The sequence below is a fragment of the Arachis duranensis genome, chromosome 6 (genome assembly GCF_000817695.3).
Source record: "Arachis duranensis cultivar V14167 chromosome 6, aradu.V14167.gnm2.J7QH, whole genome shotgun sequence".
NCBI lineage: Eukaryota > Viridiplantae > Streptophyta > Magnoliopsida > Fabales > Fabaceae > Arachis > Arachis duranensis.
This window is the reverse complement of record NC_029777.3, coordinates 68,370,976-68,394,369: the sequence shown is the minus strand read 5'-3', so window position 1 is coordinate 68,394,369 and position 23,394 is coordinate 68,370,976. Positions and strand designations below refer to the sequence as shown.

Genomic DNA, 23,394 nt, shown 5'->3' with positions numbered 1-23,394 from the left:
ATAAAAATTACTAAAATTTTAAGAGAAATAAAGTTTATCAACATAAAAATTATAAAAAATAAATAAAAAATAATTAAAGATATATTTATCTCCTTATAATAAGATTTGATTCGTTTTCTTAAATATTATAAAAAGATTTGATTCGTTTTCTCAAATATTAAAAAAAGATTTGGTCTTTTTTAATAATTTTAGTGTTAAAGATCCTTTTTAATAATTAAATCTTCCTAATGGTCATTTAGAATAATTTTTCCTAATATTTTTAAGTTACTGAAAATTTATTTTGTTTATTAATACATGATTTAAAATAGATATTATTATTTTAGCTTATTTTAACTTATAACTCTACGTAATACTAGCATTTAAATTTGTAATATTAATTTAGATATAATATTGATTTTGATGGAATATATGATTTACTTATAAATAATATAATTAATGTGATTTATGTTGATTATAAACTAATTAGATTGTCAATAATTAGAATGATTTTGCATTTAATATAGATTTAGCGTAAATTGATATATAATAATAACTCTCTTTTATCATTGTTATGTATTTTTATTTTCAAACACATAAAACTACAAGCTAATTACAATGGTAAGAACGCAAAACACATAACACTACAAGCTAATTACAATGGTAAGAATGCGAAGAAATAATCGAGCTACTTTTGTTGAGGCAAGTTCTATTCCTAACATGAAGATCTGTCAAGAACCAACTAAAATTCTGAACAAGTACGTACTATTTTTTTAGTTTCTTGTATTATAAATTTATTCTAAATGATCTTGTATAATTTGTTAATAATGAGTATATTTATTTACATATTGATTAAAAGAATAAAATAAAAATTATGTTAATTCTTTAAAAAAAAAAGAGACAAATACTGCCACTATCCCCTCCCCCTTCTTTTTCCAAAAGGAGACCAAACCCAACCCTAAAAGGTAAAAACAGCATTAGAGCAGCTATCCATCCTCACCATTATTGGTTTCAAAAAGTCTGAGTGGTCTACATATAACACCTCCTGACGGGGCATCTCCTCCATCCCCGTTGGTCCTTCCAAAACAAACCTACTTCTCTTTTATTTTCTTCTTTTTCACTCTGGCGCAACATTGTCCACTGGGAAAAAGTAATTGGCTAATGGGAGACCTGTTCCACGTCTTAGCTTCGACCTCCCAGTCACAGCACAGACATGCCTGACTGACAGCCTTGTTCCGAGAGTCTAAAGAACCCCAAACAAAGTAGCCTCAAGCTCCTCTCCTCCTTCGTTCAATTTCCATTCTTGAACCAAACATTAATTTTTCTTCCAATGCTTCTCAGCCTAGTGCAGCACTTTCTACTCCCACGTTACAAATCTTGTTGGCCCCCCTATGCTAAAGCAAGTGAAGAACAAGGAAATGCATGAGAAATACATTAATCCAACTATTTCCCCCTCCTCCTTCATTCAATTTCTTTGAGTATTCTTGTTTTTCTGAGGTAATTTCTTTGATTGTTGATTGTTATTAACAGGAAGAATTGTTGATTTCTGTTTTTCTTGAGTTAATTACTATTGCTTTTTTTCAAATTTCGGGGTTAGTTTTTTACTTTGATCTGAATTTTTGTGCTATTAATCTAAATCTCAAAATTTTGTTCTCAGTTAGTTGTACATATTCTTCATGTTAATTATATTTTTGTATTCTTTTATGTAAAAGCTATATGGACTTGGGTTTTTCACATTGAATAAAATGAGATTTTGACCCTGCATGCAATGTTCTAATGTTACAGTGAACCCAATCCATCATTGAAGGACAGAGTGACTTTAGACTCATTAGCTAATTCTGTTGAGCAATTGACCGAAATAGTCCAATCTCTTGTTCAACGATTGGAAAATAATGTCAGCTCTCCCTCTAAGGTGTTTAAGGTCTTTAGTTCCAATTCTAAGACTCTTAACCAACAAAGTAGTGCGTCGAATAATTCATTGTTGCTGTGGTGTATTGAGAAGGCCAAGACAGATCTGTCCATTGCTAAAAAAGGAGAACAGATTCACTTGCTCCAATCGATATTCCTGGATTAGAGCTACCTAGTGTGAGTACTAAGTAATAAGTAGTTTATTATTATTATTATTATTTATCGGTTTCACTAATAACAGTTTTTTTATATATTTAGTGGGTGCAAGTCTGTTTTAGACCAACAGCTTCAATGGGTTTGAACGAAACTGAACTTGCAATTGCAGCATACTTGTATGGTAATCATTTGATGGATAAGTAAGTAAACTCAATTAGAATTTTATTTGTTAACGGTGTTGTTGATTTGTTTAGCTATTTTTATTTATGTTAAATTATCTTTGGCAGCTACAAGGAGGATATAGTAATTTCAGAGTTTACAGCTCGCAGAGATGTATTCAGGAGCTTGATGCTAGGAAAGCCAATCGTTTCTCTTGTGCTAGACTTCGTAGTAGATCTGATAAGCATAGAGTTGACCAGAGAAAGTGGTTATTGGTTTTTACCCACAACTTTTGCGGTAAGTATATAGGAGTGTATACTAAAATAATATTGGTAGTTGTTATTTGTATTGCGCATATAAACTAGTGGCTGAAATAATGTAGCTGTCAGAGAAGACAAAATTGGATCCTAAAAGTCTGCCGCTTTGTATCACATATAGTTATTTGGGCAAAGTTGACTGCTTAAAAAGAGTAAGTTTATATCATTTTAAATTCATATTAGCAAATATTGGCATAAAATAATTTTAATAACTAAAATGACTTTCTCTTGATTAGGTCTTTATCCCTGTATCTGAAACTACTGACGAAGGTCATGAACACTGGTACCTCGCAGTGATTGATCGTGTTAAAGGACAAATCATTTTGCTAGACCCATTACCCATTGAGAAATAGTTCAAGCGAAAGAGGACAGCCTTGAAATTAGTAACTATATTTTCCTTTTTTTTGTTAATTATCTACATATATGACTAAAAAAACAAACTCTAACATAGACATAAACAGGCCATTTATTTGGATGAGGTATTGGAAGATCGTTCATTCTATGACTTTGAGACCACTCCAAATCTGATTTCTTCACAATTTAAATTTGAAGAGCCGGAAGGCCTTCCGACCCTCGAAGCTGGATCATAAGATCGTATAATTAGTAGTTATTGATATGAAATTTATGCAATTATATAATACTCTAATATAGCTTCCTCGATATGTAGGAGTGACGCGGGTGTGTGGGTTGCAAGTTGGATGATAGCTTGTTTTGAAGATGATCATTTTAACATAAAGGTAATGTTATGCACTAATCTTTTCCTTCGTTCTTTCTTCTATATTTAAGTAGTTAAGCCTAATGTGTAATTATTCAAATTTTATTAGGTGGATGATGGGGTTCGCATGAAGATTGCAGTCTCACTCGTGTTAAAGATTCATAATACGATCAACTATATGGTCAAAAATAATGCCATTAAAAATCTTAATAAGCTGAATGATAATCACCATCGTGATGATTATGAATTTCCATAAGATTAGATTTGCAACATAGGATATTTATTATTATTTTTGTTTTTATTATTTTCTTGTGGGCATATGAGTCGTCTAGTGACATACGACATTATATTTTGTTTACGTTTGTGTTGGTATTTGTTTGCCGGATTATTTAATGTCTTCATTTGCCTATATATGAATTTATACTCTTTTGGAGATTGAAATTTAGTTCTTTTATACTCTTTTATACTCTTTTGGCCTTAGTGTGTTGCATGTCAGTGATTTTTCTTCAATTGTAGCAATTGGAATGCAACAGAAACGTTAATCTAGAACCAGGGGGCTTCACTCTTTTTGATTTTGTTTTAGAGCCATAAGTAAATGCAAACTCTTAAGTAAATAAATTCAGGTCCACTTTGATATGATGCACAAAATCTGTATGGCTTTTTTTCTTTCCTGGTAATATTTTGATCTATTGACTCTAGAAAAGAAGGGAGAAGTTTACTATGCACAAGTACTCTCAAACATGTTACATACTAAGAATTGGCACTGACTCAAAAAGAGGAACCCAATATTCCGCTTTGTTCTGTAATTTTTTATTTCTTTGTTATTTTCCTATTGTGCCTTATAGTTTAAACAATTTGATGCTTAATAGGATCAAGATTGTTATGAGCTTTCAGCTGAGTATGAAAGGAAGCATAAGACTGAGAAGTTGGAGGAACTTGGGAATATGCTAACTGGTTTTGATGCTGGGGATTCTATTGTCATTGCCAAATCATTTTCCCACATGCTTAATTTGGCTAACTTGGTAGAAGAAGTTCAAATTGCCTACCGAAGAAGGATTAAGCTATTAAAGAAGGGCGATTTTGCTGATGAGAACTCTGCCATCACTGAATCTGACATTGAAGAAACCTTCAAGAGGCTTGTGACTGAACTGAAAAAGTCCCCACAGGAAGTGTTTGATGCTTTGAAGAAGCAAACTGTAGATTTGGTCCTAACTGCTCATCCCACTCAGTCCGTTCGTCGATCTCTGCTGCAAAAGCATGGAAGGTTTGTCACTGGACTCAGGAATAATTATAGTCCATTAACTATGAATTTATCGTTCCATTTGCTTTTACTAGATCTCAATTACCATCTCCTTTGCAATTATATATAAACAGATCTCATAGAGTAATAGATCTAGGAAGCCTGCTTATTTTTTGTTTGCTTGAACAGGGCTGGAAGGATACCATAGTCAAGCAAGATTAGTCTCATGAGAACCAATCAGATATGAGAAGAAGAAGAAGAAGGCTATTGCTATTTTTTAAGGCCTTTAGGCATATCTATCTAGAGTGGAAGCATGTTATGACATTTCCTTTTTTTTCTATCTTTTAGGTGATTATTCTTTACGTGAGAACTAGTTCAGGAACACAATTATCTAATATATTATTCTTTATTATTAAAGTTTAAGGGGCAGAACATCTTTTAGTTAATAATATATGTTACATAGTGCTAAAACTATGTGGTTCAATGATTGTGAACTAGTAGCATATATGTGTTTTAAATTAGGAGGAATCCAATGATTGTATTTATTTCTTCATTTTACTACCTAGTCAGTCCCTTTTTTTCAATAGTATGTTGTGGCTGTTCTTGGATTGATCATGTCAATGAACTGTGGGTGATCATTATTCAATGAGATGTATGGAGAGCCATTAGAAACCCCTTTTAAAGTTGTAACGGTGGGTGATCATTCTTGGAAGGTGCATATTGTATATTTCTAATGTCAAAGTTGCATTCATATCCCTTGAACTTTGTCACTTTTCAAAGGGGATTGGGTTGTTTTTCATTTTCAGTGGTTATCAGAGTAATTTGGTAGACAGATAGAGAGATATGGAGAGCCAGAAGGAAGATAAATGCCATGGTAGATAATGCATATTTTTTGTTGCTTGTTTTGGATAGAAACAAGCCACCATTTTCCCCTCCCACTTGTAATTGATTTTTGATTTTTTTTAACCCATTGTCTCTGTTCCTATCTTAGAATATAAATTCATTTGTTATCCAACACTAGAGTTAATGTTAGGGAGTCAACGGTTGATATGCTAACAAAATTGATGACTATATGGAAAGCAAAATGGTGTCATTGTTGTGAGTTAGATTAATATAGTAATTTCACTTGTAAGTAATTGCAATAAGATCATAATTTTTCTGTTCAACGGTTGATATGCTAACAAAATGAAGCCTGTAATCTATCATTCACTGTCTTACTTGTATATATAAAGAATTAAACTCAACACTGCTTCGAGGTACATGCTCTTGATATACTTTGAAATGTGCATGTTGCACCACTCAATTGTTGTTTTCTTTCTTCTTTCATGTATATACTTTGTTCATTTTCAGAGGATGCAATCATGATTACAACTTAACAATTGCTTGTAACATTCCTTGATTTGATTCCTTGTACATTAATATCCACAATGAAATTTATAAATTGCATAAGTGAAGTCTATGTAAGCTTTATCAATGAGTAGAAACGTTGTAACAAGGCCATTGATGCTAAAAATTCAGTGTTTTATATGAAAATAATAGTAACAAAACAAAGCTAAAGAATAAAAAAATGCTAATGCCATAACTTTCCAACACCGGAATTCTTCGTAAGAGATCTAACTATTCTTACAGTTAATATTTGACCACAAAACTTCTTTCACTTTCTTTCAACAAATGACAAGAAATTCAATGGAAAAATGAATTATTCTAGAACAAAATCAGAGAGTTACATTTATTACATAAATAAAAAACCAGGATTAAAAGGGATTAGGAATAGACTGTAATAAAATGCGAGTCAATCAGAAAATGGTTTGGACAAACTTTGCAGATTGAGCTCTTGCTTTCAGAGTATCCTCCTTTGATCTCGCCTCCTGTATCTTACTCTCCAAGAAGCTACAGGCAATTAACAAAGCAAAAATGGGATAAACTTACATCACTAGTTATAACAAAAAATTCCTACACTATAATTAAAATAGTCCAACCATTTTCAACAGCTTATAGGATTCAGGGAAGATGCAATTTCTTACAAAAACAAAGTTACTGGCACACTATAAATTTTGGTTTTCAAGCATACCAAAAACAAAGCTGCTGCTCTTTTTCTTTAAAAAAAAAACACAAACAAAACATAAAAAAATGGAAGGGCAGAACAAAGTTTGTTTCTAAGCATAAGCATAGTCCAGAAGGAAACAAGAATTAATTTCAGCACAAGAAGATATCCCAGAACTTGTTACTTTAGGAACAGAGACAGGTTTTCTTCCAGTTAGCACAACACAAAAAATTACCAGAAGGGAAAACAATGCCTAACTTAGCAAAATGTTTGATGACTACAGTGATTAACCAAACTTAGTAGCATCTCATACATGATAGCAAGGCAAAGCAAAAGTCATTATATTGCTAATATAAATCTAGCATTAGTCTTTATGCAACCAAGTGAAATAAAGGATTCAGTGACAAATACATAAATATTAATTTAAGGATTAAGTAACTAAAAAAGAAGCATTAGAATAATTAAAAATAACAACAAAAATAGGCTTCTAAAGTGATGATTGAACAGCTGAGACATTATCTAATATCTCCTTGAATAGGATTGATTATTGGCTTATGCTATGTGTACCAGAGAGAATAGCAGAAATTAAAGCTATGTAACAACCTGCACTGGATACCTATGAATGCAATCTTCCCAAGGAGACTTGGGTGAAGCCTTGACATGCCTAAGTGCCTGCCACACTGCCCTGTTACACTTAAATCCACTTCCAAATACAATCTGCCACACCCTATTCCCCTTCCTCATTCTTCCTCAACATGCATAGGCAGAAGCTGAAGATTCTTCTCAAGCTCATCAATCACAGCTCTCCCATCAGCATGAATGCAGAAATGATCAAATGCAAGCTTGAAATCAGGTATATAAGGCTTCACTTTTGCATTCAGAAGCTTCAACCAAAGTAGCAAAGAACAGAAGCTGTTCACTTATTGGAAGAACAAGAGACCCCAAAGTTGTGATGTTAGTCTTCAAAGCCCCACCAGCAATAGCCATAAGATCCTTTGAGAGAGAAACACCAGTTTTGCCATCATCATCTTGTTTTTGATACACACACCTGAAAGCTTTATCATTAGCACCCTTATGAGTCCTCACAATATGAACACGCTTGTACTTTGCTCTTCTCTTAACAGAGCCTTTGTTGGACAACAAAACAGCAGAACCACCAACACGGAACAAACAATTTGGGATCAGCATAGATTTCTTGTTCCCAAAGTACCAATTCTGAGTAATGTTCTCAGTGTTAACAACAACAACATAAGTGTTCCTATGAATTTGAAGCATGTCTTTAGCAATATCAATGGCTATAACTCCTGCACTACAACCCATACCACCCAAATTGAAGCTTCTAATGTTACCCCTAAGCTTGTACTTGTTCACAATCATTGCAAAAAGTGAAGAAGTTGGGTTAAACAAACTGCAATTCACAACAAGAACACCAATATCCTTAGGCTTAATCTTTGTATTAGCAAAGAGATTATCCAAAGCACCAAACATAACATTCTCAGATTCTTCTCTTGCAGCAGCCATGGAAGGAGTTGGAGGGATATGATGCATGGCTTCGGGTACATACTGACCGTCGAAGTCTAAGGTTTTGTTCTTGGTTGAGCTTCTGCTCTCTGAACTCGAAGGAAGGAAACTGGAATGGAGATGGGTTTTTCTACTGAGCAGTCTGAGAAGAGAGGGGGCAGAATCGTGACGGAGACAGGGCCAGGCAACGAACACAACTCAGAAGACGGTGGTGGGTTGGAAGAATCTGCGACGACCAGACGAAGACGATGGTGACTGAGCGCCCGACGGACGGCGGCAGGAGCGCGATGGAGCAGATGAATACCAAGAACTGACGCGCCGAGGTCGAGGAATAAGAAGCTGCGATTCTTGAAGGAGGAAGCAGCACGAACGACCAGACGACGATGGTAGTGCCTGAGAGCGACGGACGGCGGCAGTCCTTGCGGCGGTAGTGGAGAAGCTAGGGTTTAGGGGAGAAGCTGTTAAGATAAGGGTATTCAAAGGGTATTTTTGTCTAATCAAATAAAGGAAGGATGTTTAAGTTTTTTCATTAAAATTAAATAAAATTTATTTTTTATTTTTATTTAATTAAAAGGGTGTTTTAGTAAAAGTGGTGATATATTATATATTTAAAAAAGAAAAAATTAAATGCTGACGTGGAAAATAAATTCCACTCGTCTTATTGTTATTTGTCCACATTTTAAACGTATCGGTACGTATGAATTTATCATCGTACTGTAGCAATCACCTTCTTTTTTGATATAAGTCAAAAATTAATGATCTAAAAAGTTAAAGTTTAAAATGTCTTCTTTCTAATAATATTTGAGTTCAAGTATTCATGTATGTTTAAAAAGTAAAATAGACTATGAAAGATAGGACATCACAAAATCAAACATCATACTTTATGAAAATAAGAAAAATTCTAAGGTGTTGATCGTGAAAATAAGCATGTGATGCTTACACTATGTGTTTCCTTTTACTTTTAGACGTAGATGAATGCTTGCACTCAGCTATTATTTTCATAAAGCATGATGTTTGATTTTGTGATGTCCTATCTTTCATAGTCTATTTTACTTTTTAAATATATATAAATGCTTACACTCAAATATTATTAGAAAGAAGACAATTTAAACTTTAACTTTTTAGATCATTAATTTCTGATTTATATAAAAAAAACATATTATATAAAATTATATTTGTCATAACTTTAGATTAACATCAAGTTTATATTAAAAATATTGATTTTCTCATATTTAAATGATCTTAATATCTAATTAAAACTTTATTGTAAACAAATAGCAACAAAGGTTTCCGTAAACAGAAATATATTAGTCTAAGAATTAATAGGTGTCTAATTTCATTCCAATTGAAGCCCCCTCAATATCAATATGGCTATGAAACCGTGTATATCTTGAAAATAGAAATGGTATTGAAATTTTTGGAATTACTTGTGACCCAGTTATTCTTAATTAGTTCAAAGACATGGTTACAATGCGTGTTTGATTGCTTGTTTTGACATTAATAGTCCCGATTCAAGATAAATTCGTGAGGAAGTGGAATTTTCTTTGGATCTACTTTAGCATTTAAAAATTGGTTAATTGGTAAAGATACATGTACTTGAAAGAGATTCAAATCCTAGTAATCCTGCCAAATGGTGATTTAATATAAATTCTACATCTTGGAATCAAGCCAATTTTAAAACAACTTTGTGATAATAAAATCAACTAGCAAAAAGCATTAAGGCTGCATTAGTATATATATATAAAATATGATTACTTATTAAATTATTTTAAAATTTTATTTATTTAACTATTATGTAAATTCGTACTAACTAATAAATATAAATTTAAAAAGTTCTTATTTACTAAAGTTGTTTATTTTCACATTTTGAATATAATATATATTAAATATTTTATATTTTTACTATTTATGTACAATTATCTAATATATTTTGTAAGACTCAAAATTTTTGAAAAGTTTTATTTTAAATCAATCTCAAATTATATATTTATTTATGGTTTTAATTTTAGAAATTATTTTTATTAAAAATAATTAAAGGCAATTAATTGATCTTGAAATAAATTAAGATTTTATCCAAACTCTATACCTATGGATTATTTTCCTATTTATGATTTAAAGTTCTAAAAATTTGAAAATAATGAGGTTTGGCTATTTACATTAGAATTTTTTCTAATTTTATAATTATTGAATTATTTTCTATATTTAAATTATAAAATTGGTAGTTATGAAGTAATAAAAATTTTATATGATTTGATTTTAGATAATTTACTTTATATCATTTAATACTTTAAGCTAAAGATAAAGAGAAATTAATTATATTATCATGAATTTTCAATTAGAGTAATTTATTGAAAATCAATTAGTATTTTTATACCATAAATAATATTTTTAAAGTAACTTTAGAGATTAAATTAGTTTTTCAAATATTAATACTTTATGCTCCAATTTTATTAAAAATATTTTACTCAAATTAAACCCTAATTCCTAAATTAAAACCCACAAACCCTAACCTCCACCACCTCACCGCCACTCACCACCACCACAGCCCCACTCAAAATGCACAAACACACCCACACATAGCAGTAATTAAGAGAAAAGAAAAGGGAAACAGAATCAGGGAAAGGAGAGGAAGAGAGGTGTAACACCCTAACTACCAAAGCTCACGCTTCCGGCTGCGCGACTGTGATAGCTCAGACATTACGACGACACTTATACTATTTAATACTAAAATATGAGCCTGTTTAAAACTTTAAACCACAAAACCGCTCCCAAAAACTACTTTTGCTATACAACGTACATCCATACATACCATACAACTTACAAAAACTCACAAAGGATACATCCATATAGATACATATATTTATAAATAATATTACAAGCAGTATCCAACCATTAACCAATCACCACAGTCCAACAAAGTCCCAATAGCAAACACAAATAGGAAGATGCAAGCACAAACGAACAGTTATTACAAGTAGAACAATTAGCAATTAATCACATAGGCAAACCAAGTATAATATGCACACCCAAACAATGTCACATAAATGCATATGATGCATGCCTGTCCCTAGTGGCTGATGATATCATCTGTCAGTTATAGAGCCAACGACAAGTCCTGGTAGCTAACCATTGGACTGTCCCTCTATTGCGCATCCCCAACTCGAGTTATACTCAACATAAACTTGATCATAATCATGATCCATATCCATCACCTTCACTGGTGAATATTTACGGAGGCAAGCTCATCCGGGACTTTCACAGTGCCCGGCCACACTTACGACATAGGGTCCGCAGAGTCTTGAGCCTCCACCTGGAGCACGTGGGGGCTTGCCACTTCTTTCTCCCAGAGATCTCGTGCCTCTGATAGTGGAAGTACAAATCACAATTATCAACAATTCAGCATATACATGCATTCATTCTCATCCATGGATTAACATCCATCTCAGCCATCCGGCTCACGGTTCAGTCCAAAACCAGCCAATGTTCATATCATACACAGCCATTCTGGCTCACAGTTCAATCCAGAACCAGCCAATATTCATAGCATACACAGCCATTCCGATTCACGGTTCAATCCAGAACCAGCCAATATCCATAATCATACATAGCCATTCCGGCCCATAACAAAACATCACTTCCACCATCCAACATCATCAAATTCATAAAATTGGCATTTAAGCCATAAATCACTTTTTCTCAAATCGTTTTACTTTGAAATCGAGTTTCAACTCTTTTCAGCCTTGGCTTTAGAAATCTCGTTTCTCAAATCATCTCAGGCTCATAAGCCAAATTTACTCAAAGTGAGTTCCAATTTTAAAAGAAAGCCGCTCTAGGCATCCTCTTTCCAAAACTTCCAAAACCATGAAAAATTAAAGATTCATTTTGGGAACATTCAAAATCATCCACCCCACAATTGGGAATTTTATAACAAAGTTTCTCGACAAAGTCCCAAGTCTTTAGGGGAGAATAATATAACTTATTTCGCCAAGTTCATCTAAAGTCATTAAAAACCTTGGCTTCCTGATTTGAGTAATAAAATAGGATCTAAGCCAAATCGAGTCATATAATCATTCACTTCTTTCAAATTCGTTTCCTTTACTTAGGCAAAACCAACTTCAACCCCCATGATAAATTCTAGAACATTTCAACGGTCCAAAATTGCTTTAGTCTTGCAAGAATTCAGAATTCAAAGAGTACTTAAAACCTTTCTCAAAGCATTTCAAAATGAAACTTGTCAATAGACATTTAGGTTCTTTCAAAGTCATTGAAACTCTTCTAATTGAAACCCTCAAGTCAAATTTAAAGGCAATACCCTTTTCACATTTAAAATAGCTTTAAAACATAAGTTTTATCTGAATAACTTTCTCCTGAAAGAGACATAATGCCTTTCTTAAAAAGCAAGACTAAATCACAATTTTCTCTTTAATAAATCATTTCAAAAGCATGAATCATCATTTTCTTGATAATTCAAATAGAATGTAGAAGTCTTTAACTCATCATTTTTCCAGACAACATTTCAATAAAGACTGGGATTTTATAAAAATTTCGGCAGCATCTCCCCTAAAACTTGGACTTTTGTCACCCGGTTCGTGTCCCAACTAAACCATTTCTCATTCCTTTTCAACAGCTCAAAACTAGAAATCAATTCAAAAGCAAGCTAAATCCAACAGTCGCCTCAGTGGCATATCTCAAGGAAACCATTTCAAATTCAACTCAATATCAACCGATTTAACTCATTTCCAAAGAAGCAACCCAGGCTAAATTTTAGGAGTATTCTATCTTTCACATCATCAAAATAATTGACTCAATTCAAACCAATCCTCAACGGATTAAACTCATATTTCAAATCTTTAAAGAATCAACTTCAAAACATTACATTTCATAAAGCCGCACAACAATTTATCCAAACAAACATCCATAATCATTCAAGTCAATTAAATAATACATAAGGCAGATACAATCACCAAATACACAATATCTCACATCAGTATCCATATGTAATAATTCCAGTACATAAAACATAGTTTTTGGAAATTGCAACCTACCTCAAAACATAAATTCCATAACCCAAAAGCGCCACATGAACCTCCTCTCTTAAACCGAAATCACCAACAACCGCAACCTCAGCTCCAAGCCACTATCGCGGTAACCACAGTAACACTAATCGCGACATACAATAACCAAAACTCAATCTCCTGGTAATTAATGTCGTGAAACATCAGTGTATGATAATAAAGCAGCGATTAAAGGTCTCTTCAAAAGGAAAATGCTTACCCTACTCGAGGAAACCAGGTAGCGGCTGCACCAGTGGCGGTTCTGGCAACACAAACGTCACAGCCGGTGACCAGAACAATGGCAACTCACGGTAAACTCCTAACACAACCAGCCTTAGCAACAACTCTCATGGCCCATGAAAAATTAACGGATAAAGAAGCTGAAGTGGGGTTAGAGCTTACCATCATAGAAAACTCAGCGGCTGTTTCCGGCAGTAGATGTGGCGGCAACGAGGTTTTTCGGCGGCCAGAACAATAGCAACAGCATTAACCAAAACAGAGCAGGATCGGGATGAGCGGCAAAGCCTTGGAACAGTCCCGGCTAGCTCCATTAACGGCAACCAGAATCCTTTCTGACGGCGGCGCTCAAGAAGTCCGGCAACAACGACGATGGCACAGGTAGCGGCAGCGACGCGATGCTCCTGGCGGCGTCCATCTCCCTCGCGCGTCTCTGCTCTGGTGATGGTTGAACGGCGACGACACGGGCTCCACGGCGAGGAGCAGCCGCGGTCACACAAGTCCCGCGAAGACGGCGGCGGATGCAAGGCTACATCGCGGCGGCGACTGCACGAGTTCCTCTTCTCGGTGGTGGCGCTGGCTCACGTTTGTTCTCTCCCTCTGCTGGCCCTCGACGGCGGCGATTCCAGGGAAGACGACGAGCAAGGATGGCAGCAGCTTCTCGCGATGGTTACTCTCCTTTGTTCAGCGGCAGTATCGGCGAGACAGCTTGATGGAAGGCAGAACGGGTGGCGGCGACGGTGACGTAGCAACCGCGGCCGGAGCTTTCCCCCTTCTCCCCCCTAACCCTTTCGTTCTTCGTTCCTTCATCCTGCAGCTGCTACTGCTGTTGTATTAGGGAGTGTGTGTGTTTTAGGGAACCGGGTAAGCGGGTAGGGTTTCAGGGTCAGGGTTTTCATTTTTTGATAATTATGGTTAGGGTTATTTTTGTAATTTCAAATAAAAGTAGGGGTAACATAGTAATTAGGAACAAATTTTAATCTAACAAAATTAATGTATAGAAATACTATTTGCTTCTCAATTTTACAAATTATTTTCAATAAAATGTCCAAATCAAATAATTAGGAATAATATAATTAAATCATTTATTTTCCAAAGTAGCAGTACTAATATTTATAATATTAATTATTTAATCTAAACCATACAGAAATCCTTATTATTTTACCACTATCAACTTTATAATCAAAATATAGAAAATAATCCAATAATTATAAAATTGGATAATAATCATAACTCACCTCAAATTCAATAAATCAAAACTTGCCTTAATTATCTTTAATAAAATAATTTCTGAAATTAAAGCTATAAATAACCATGTGATTTGAGACTTGATCATAAAAAGATTTTTCAAAGGTTCTGGGTCTTACATTCTACCCACCTTATAAAAATTTTTGCCTTCAAAAATTGATACAAAATGAAAGAAATTTCATAACAGTTCACCCTTGAACATATTTAAGGAAGAAGCAAAAATATATCTCAACATATAAATATATATACGGTTTTCAAATACTTGGATGGTCGTATGCATAAAGATACAAAGATAGGAGTGTGATTGTAAAACAAATGTTACAAGATAGGCTCAATGCACAAGGTCATATGATCTCAATGCCTCACAAAAACTTGAGATGCCAAAATAGGGTGCAAATCAAGATAGGCGTTCACAAAGCAAAGATGACATGGTTCTAACATGTGATAGTAAAGTAAGGCATCGAAGGCTATAAAACATGCTGGGGTTAAAATGATGTACTTAACATCCGAACACTAATCTCATATCAACCTCAAAGCTTCAACTTTCCAACTCCATTAAGCACTTGCAACCTCATAGCCGATCATAAGCCTAACAACCGCAAACCCGTTCACAAGGAACAAAATGTCCACAACGCATAACGTTGCACACCTACCGATTCAACTTCCGTATACACATATCACATCTTAAAGAATTAACGCATCGCGTTACTACGTCTACAAGTTGCACGTGATATCAAAACAATTCTTGAGTCTACTCAGAAGGATACAAGATTCTAGTAAGGAGAAACAATGTCAAGGGTAATGCTCATAGTTTTGAGAGAATGTATCCAATTTCCAAATAAACAAAGACGCTCAAGCAATGAAGTTTTCTAGGAATAAATCAATTGACAACTTCCAAGATAACTCTTGGATCAAAGAAAATCAATAGGATCCATAGGAAGAAAATCAGCGCATTGGTTTGAAACAAATTCAAGCTGAGTCGAAAAAGTATGAGGTGTACAGAGAAGAATTTCTCAAACCAAAGACAAAGCTCACAGAACTCAAGAGCACGATTAAAAATACTTCCGAATGCATTGTTCACAAAAGAATCGAAAACTTGCAGAAAAATCAATTCGCAATTCAAAAGAAAAGTTAAGCACCAAGCCTCCTACAAGGGAAAAATAAAAGCATAAACGTGGCTTTGCTTTTAATACGCTTTCATGTTGAAGTAGATCATGTAGAGTTTTAAAAACAAACTGTACAAAAGTTTGGCTAAGAGCTAAAATATTTCCTCAAATATTTTAGAAAGATAATTAGGTGCACAATCTTAACCAAAAGTAGTTCAGAAGACTCGGAAGAAAAATCAAATTCTTGCTCAAAAATTCTCAAAGTCCATATTCAAACAAGCGTGTAGAACATTCATAGCAAGGACAAAAGAGAAAATTAAACTCTTTTTAGAAAAGAAATTTCGAGATAAAAATTTGCTTACAATTTGTAAAGGAAATAAGTGGTGTGTTACAAATGAACAGGTTTCCATTAAACAAGGAAACTTTTCAAACCCTCATTTAAATAGCGCATGTCAACTTCAAAACAATTTTGTCAAAAATTGAACAATGGTTTCAATTATAACCAAGCAACTGAAAAATAAGTTCGATTTGAAACTTTTTCACAGAGAATTCAATCTGCTTTATAAAAGTCAAAACAAGACTCCAAAAGTATACTTGAAATCACCATCTCACAACAATATTCAAGAAGATTAGGATTTACTTGAAAAGGAGTCAAGCCATACAAGAAAAGATCTTAAATCAAAGTAGTTTAAACAAGATCCACTAGTCGTGAGATATCCAACAAGCTTCCAATTTATTCAAAAGAATACAAAAGTCATAGGAAAGGACAACCCAATCATTAGTAATTTCTCAAGGATAAGTCTTTGATTAAAAACTCTGGTAGAGACAATGAGAGGATAAATGATGCATTATTTTGAAACGAATCAAACTTACTCATATAAGAATGAGATTCACAAAAAGGAAAAACTAAGATCAATGGCAATATTCACAAGATGTAAAATATCAGTTAAAAACAAGGTCAAGCATGACATTCATGGAGATGGAAGGCTTAAGGAAGACTTTAGTCCGTTCGCAAGAAGAAAGCCATGAGTCCAACATTTTCAAAAGAAATAGCAATGACACAAACAATGGGGTATGCTATATCAAACTCAATTAAAAAATAAATCAAGTGAAGTTTATCAAACGAAACTCAACCGGAGTAAGCGAAAAATCCTTTCTTTCCAGAATTTTGAAAAATACCCAAATACATAATCAAATGAAGATGTGCATTGGAACTATAGTAAAATTAGTAGAAAAATCAAATTATACTTAAAGTAAATGCAGTTCTGCAAACCAGATAAAGTATAGGCGAGGTATTAGAAATAAATAGTTGTAAAATAGTATAAGAAATCTTCAGGGTTCTACATATAGATAAGTGTATATCTAGTCAACAGCAATTTTTATAAAAATTCCAAAATTGGCTGTGATCACTATCAAATAAGAGAAAAACTGAGTCAACAAGTTCTCTAAGAATGGACTCAGAATCCGGAGTTAAAATGCACAACGCAATAGGACAAGTTCAAAGCTACAGCAAGGAATACATGAATCAAAAAGGACTCAAACAAAGAAAGATAGATGCAACAAGGGTTTCAAACAAGCATATGCACTTTAAGATCAAACAAGGATGCATATGAATAGAGGAATAGAGTTGGAAAATCAAACCACCTTTCTAAAGGATTAGCAAACAAGAACCTCACGTTAGGCAATGAAAGAACAGGTCGACTCGAACTAAATTCAAGACACACAACTGAATAGCCTCAAGAAATAGTCTCCAATGTCCCCAAAACCCGTGATTCGCTTTACTCAAACTAGCACGTCATCTAGGATAACCCATTAGTGCTTTCATATACAAAATTCACTAGTATTAAGCCGGCCAAACTTAATACCAAGAATTATGCAATGCAAGACTAACAATGTTAATCAATAGATCGTCATGTGCATAAAGCTCTAATTCTCATCATCCGACAAGACCTAATACATGACAAACGCTCAGAGTATGCAAGTGAAGCATAGTCGGTCCATTCCTCAGGCTCTACAGGAAGGACTGCTCTGATACCATAATGTAACACCATAACTACCAAAGCTCACGCTTCCGGCTGCACGACTGTGATAGCTCGGACATTACGACGACACTTATACTATTTAATACTAAAATATGAGCCTGTTTAAAACTTTAAACCACAAAACCACTCCCAAAAAATACTTTTGTTATACAACGTACATCCATACATACGATACAACTTACAAAAACTCACAAAGGATACATCCATATAGATACATATATTTATAAATAATATTACAAGCAGTATCCAATACAAATCCTATCCCTCTTACAGAATATCCCAAGATAAGGGCGAAGGTACAATAAATAATAATCTAAAGCAATACAAAGCATTTCAACAACAACTAAATAAACTCTTCGTGAGTTCTGTGCCCATATCCTGAAAGGGAAAAATGTAGGGGGGTGAGAACATCATCCTCAAAAGGGTTCTCAGTAGAGGGTTTTTTGGGAATTACTGTAATGGGATACATGAAGATAAACCGTACTAGTGATTAATAACTATCTTATGCCTCTTTTTCAAAAATAACATTTTGCAATGAAAGAGAAATCCGAAATCTTTTCTAAAAGAGGAACCGTTCAATTCTCAAAACTCAAAAGCCTTTCAAAGGGTTTATCTATACTGAACCAAAATAGCCTTTCATATTTTTTCCAAACCAGAAACATAAAACCGAAACCAACCATCAGTTCATCTCATTCCAACCACGGCCCTAGGCCCAAACAATCCAACCATCAACCAATCACCACAGTCCAACAGAGTCCCAGTAGCAAACACAAATAGGAAGATGCAAGCACAAACGAACAGTTATTGCAAGTAGAACAATTAACAATTAATCACGTAGGAAAACCAAGTATAATATACACACCCAAACAATGTCACATAAATACATATGATGCATGCCTGTCCCTAGTGGCTGATGATATCATCTGTCGATTATAGAGCCAACCCGACAAGTCCTGGTAGCTAACCATTGGAGTGTCCGTCTGTCGCGCATCACCAACTCGAGTAATACTCATCATAAACTTGATCATAATCATGATTCATATCCATCACCTTCACTGGTGAATATTTACGGGGGCAAGCTCATCCGGGACTTTCACAGTGCCCGACCACACTTACGACATAGGGTCAGCAGAGTCTCGAGCCTCCACCTGGAGCACGTGGTGGCTAGCCACTGCTTTCTCCCAGGGATTTCGTGCCTCTGATAGTGGAAGTGCAAATCACAACTATCAATAATTCAGCATATACATGCATTCATTCTCATCCATGGATCAACATCCATCTCAGCCATTCCGGCTCACGGTTCAATCCAGAACCAGCCAATATTTATAGCATACACAGTCATTCCGGCTCACCGTTCAATCCAGAACCAGCCAATATCCATAATCATACACAGTCATTCAGGCCCATAACAAAACAGCACTTCCACCATCCAACATCATCAAATTCATAAAATCGGCATTTAAGCCATAAATCACTTTTTCTCAAATCGTTTCACTTTGAAATCGAGTTTCAACTCTTTTTTAGCCTTGGCTTTAGAAATCTCGTTTCTCAAATCATCTCAGGCTCATAAGCCAAATTTACTCAAACTGAGTTCCCTTTTTAAAATAAAGCCGCTCTCGGTGTCCTCTTTCCAAAACTTCCAAAACCATGGAAAATTAAAGATTCATTTTGGGAACATTCAAAATCATCCACCCCACAATTGGGAATTTTATAACAAAGTTTCTCCACAAAGTCCAAAGTCTTTAGGAGAGAATAACATAACTCATTTCGCCAAGTTCATCTAAAGTCATTAAAAACCTTGGCTTCCTGATTTGAGTAATAAAATAGGATCTAAGCCAAACCGAGTCAAATAATCATTCACTTCTTTCAAATCCGTTTCCTTTACTTAGGCAAAACCAACTTCAACCCCCATGATAAATTCTAGAACATTTCAACGGTCCAAAATTGCTTTAGTCTTGCAAGAATTCAGAATTCAAAGATTACTTAAAACCTTTCTCAAAACATTTCAAAATGAAACTTGTCAATAGACATTTAGGTTCTTTCAAAGTCATTGAAACTCTTCTAATTGAAACCCTCAAGTCAAATTCAAAGACCCTTGTCACATTTAAAACAACTTTAAAACATAAGTTTCATCTGAATAACTTTCTTCTGAAAGAGATATAATGCCTTTCTTCAAAAGCAAAACTAAATCACAATTTCCTTTTTAATAACTCATTTCAAAAGCATGAATCATAATTTTCTTGATAATTCAAATAGAATAGTAGAAGTCTTTAACTCATCATTTTTCCAGACAACATTTCAATAAAGACTAGGATTTTATAAAAATTTCGGCAGCATCTCCCCTAAAACTTGGACTTTTGCCACCTGGTTCGGGTCCCAACTAAACCGTTTCTCATTCCTTTTCAATATCTCAAAACCAGAAATCAATTCAAAAGCAAGCTAAATCAAACAGTCGCCTCAGTGGCATATCTCAAGGAAACCATTTCAAATTCAACTCAATATCAACCGATTGAACTCATTTCCAAAGCTTAAAAGAATCGGTTCAGAAATAAATCATTTGTCCAAAACCAAGTCAATTAAAGTAAACCAGGCTGAATTCAAAAGTGCATTCGACTTCTCAAATCATCAAAATAATTAACTCAAATCAAATCAATCAATCAAAATAATCGACTCAATTCAAACCAATCCTCAACGGATTAAACTCATATTTCAAATTTTTAAAGAATCAACTTCAAAACATTACATTTCACAAGCCGCACAACAATTCAGCCAAACAAACATCCATAATCATTCGAGTCAATCAAATAATACATAAGGCATATACAATCACCAAATACACAATATCTCACATCAGTATCCATATGTAATAATTCCAATACATAAAACACAATTTTTGGAAAGCGCTCCTACCTCAAAACGCAAATTCCATAACCCGAAAGCACCACAGGAACTTTCTCTCTTAAACCGAAATCACCAACAACCGCAACCTCAGCTCCAAGCCACTTTCGCGGTAACCACATCAATACTAATCTCGACATACAATAACTGAAACTCAATCTCATAGTAATTAATGCCGTGAAACGTCAGTGTATGATAATAAAGCAGCTATTAAAGGACTCTTCAAAAGGAAAATGCTTACCGTACTCGACAGAACCAAGTAGCGGCTGCACCAGCGGCGGTTTCGGCAACACCAACGTCATAGCCAGTGACCAGAACAACGGCAACTCGCGGTAAACTCCTAACACAACCAGCTTTAGCAACAACTCTCATGGCCCATGGCGAAATTAACGGATAAAAAAGCTGAAGCAGGGTTAGAGCATACCATCATAGAAAACTCAGCGGCTGTTTCCGACAGCAGAGGTGGCAGCAACGAGGTTTTTCGATGGCCAGAACAATAGCAATAGCATTAACCAAAACAGAGCAGGATCGGAATGAGCGGCAAAGCCTTGGAACAGTATCGGCTAGCTCCATTAACGGCGACCAGAACCCTTTCTGACGGCGACGCTCAAGAAGTCCGGCAACAATGTAGCTCCTTCGACGATGAGGTACAAGGACCCAACGGCGACTACAATCGGCGGCTCTTCCCCCCTCTACGGCCCTCTTCTCCATCTGTTTCTCTCTCTGCTTCGTGTGGTGTTCGCAGAAGCTCAGCGGGACCGCGGCGGTGCGAGATTGGCGGCGATTCCAGGCCGGCAGTAGCACGCGATGGAGGAGGTAGCAGTGAGGCAGCAGACGCGACTGGTTGGATAACGGCGCGGTGAAGCTCCCTCCTTCCCTCAGCTCTCTCAGAAGTCCTCCCCTCTCGGATCTCCCTTCCCAGCTTTCCCCCTTCTCCCTTGTAACCCTTTCGTTCTTTGTTCCTTCATCCTGCAGCTGCTGCTACTGTAGTATTAGGGAGTGTGTGTGTTTCAGGGAACCGGGTAACCGGGTAGGGTTTCAGGGTTAGGGTTTTCATTTTTGAAAATTAGGGTTAGGGTTACTTTTGTAATTTCAAATAAAAGTAGGGGTAACATATTAATTCGGAACAAATTTAAATCCAACAAAATTAACGTATAGAAATACTATTTGCTCCTCAATTTTACAAATTATTTTCAATAAAATGTCCAAATCAAATAATTAGGAATAATATGATTAAATCATTTATTTTCCAAAGTAGCAGTACTAATATTTAAAATATTAATTATTTAATCCAAATCATACAGAAATCCTTATTATTTCACCACTATCAACTTTGTAATCAAAATATAGAAAATAATCCAATAATTATAAAATTGGATAATAATCATAACTCACCTCAAATTCAATAAATCAAAACTTGCCTTAATTATCTTTAATAAAATAATTTCTGAAATTAAAGCTATAAATAACCATGTGATTTGAGACTTGATCATAAAAAGACTTTTCAAAGGTTCTGGGTCTTACAAGAGGTCTAAGGGAGAAGTGAGTTGCGCCACAGGGGAGAAGAGGGAGACTGAGCTGTCGCGCCTACCGCCGTCCATCCCGCGTCGCTGTCGTTTCATCGAGCTGCTTCGTGGCACCGTTTTGCCCTAACCCCTGCCATCAGGCCACCAAACCGAGTTGAGAATAGAGACAAGATCTGGTGGTGCGAGAGAGCGACACACGCGAGGGAGAGGAGGCACCGCTGCTGCTGCTACCTCACCGTCGCTGATTCGATTGATGGAGGAGGAAAACGCGTGACTGAGGGAAGCACCCAGGAGGGGCCACTATCGCTGCCAATGATGTGAATAAGAGAAGAGCCGCCGCGCTTTGCCGCAACCAGCACCATCGTTTCCTGCGCCGTTGCTGAGTCAAGACGTCGCTGTCGCTATTCGCCGTTCTAAGCTGCGCCGCTATGACTGTGGTCACCAGAAACAGTGTTGTGGCCATCAAAACTGCTTGGGGATCCCTGCTGCCACCAGAAACTGCCGCTGAGGTCTAGGTTTGCTTGGTAAACTCTAAACCTCGCTTCAGCTTCTTTGTATATTAAGTCGATTTTCACTGTTAGAGTGGTTATTGAGGTTGTCTGTGTCAGGTGTCACCGTGAGGTTCTCTACCGCCGCAGAAAGTCCATCGCTATCTTGTTGCTGCCACTACCAGAACCACCGCCAAACTTTCTGCAGTTTGGTTCAATCATTGTTCCTTCATTACGGTAAGAGTTTACATTTCAGAACCTTTCAAAATCTGTATTCTATTATGTTTGAATAGAAATTCTAAGGTTTCGTTAATGTAGGGTTGTGGTGGACGAAATTGTGATCCATGTTCTAACTATTTTGAGATAAATCATTATTACGGCACTGGTTGAATTCACAACTCCGTTCAACTAACCAGCAAGTGTACTGGGTCGTCCAAATAATAAACCTTACGTGAGTAAGGGTCGATCCCACAGAGATTGTTGGTATGAAGCAAGCTATGGTCACCTTGTAAATCTCAGTTAGGCAGATTAAATTTTGATTTATGAATTCGAAAATTAAAGAAGAAATAATAAAAGGGATAGAAGACTTATGCAGATTCATTGGTGGGAATTTCAGATAAGCGAATGGAGATGCTGCATGGCTCAAGGACGCCTGCTTTCCTACTGCTTCTACTCAATCCTTCTTACTCCTTTCCATGGCAAGCTTTGTATAGGGGTTCACCATCAGCGGTGGCTACTTTCAATCCTCTCGGGAAAATG

General features: G+C 35.4%; 1 protein-coding gene and 1 pseudogene across 1 annotated transcript; one reads left to right on the top strand and one right to left on the bottom strand.

The window, feature by feature from the left end:
* The first annotated feature begins 4,039 nt into the window (after positions 1-4,039).
* LOC107493988 (phosphoenolpyruvate carboxylase 2-like) lies at positions 4,040-5,008 on the top strand. Its single transcript, XM_016115026.3, has 2 exons — positions 4,040-4,495; positions 4,661-5,008. The coding sequence occupies exons 1-2, from the start codon at positions 4,176-4,178 to the stop codon at positions 4,677-4,679; spliced, it is 339 nt and encodes a 112-aa protein (XP_015970512.1). The 5' UTR covers positions 4,040-4,175; the 3' UTR covers positions 4,680-5,008.
* Positions 5,009-7,017: 2,009 nt separating this feature from the next.
* Positions 7,018-8,444, bottom strand: LOC107493989 (3-ketoacyl-CoA synthase 4-like; annotated as a pseudogene).
* Positions 8,445-23,394: the final 14,950 nt, after the last annotated feature.

Coding starts and splice junctions, on each gene's coding strand:
- LOC107493988 (XM_016115026.3), top strand. CDS start 4,176: ATGCTAACTGGTTTTGATGCTGGGGATTCTATTGTCATTGCCAAATCA.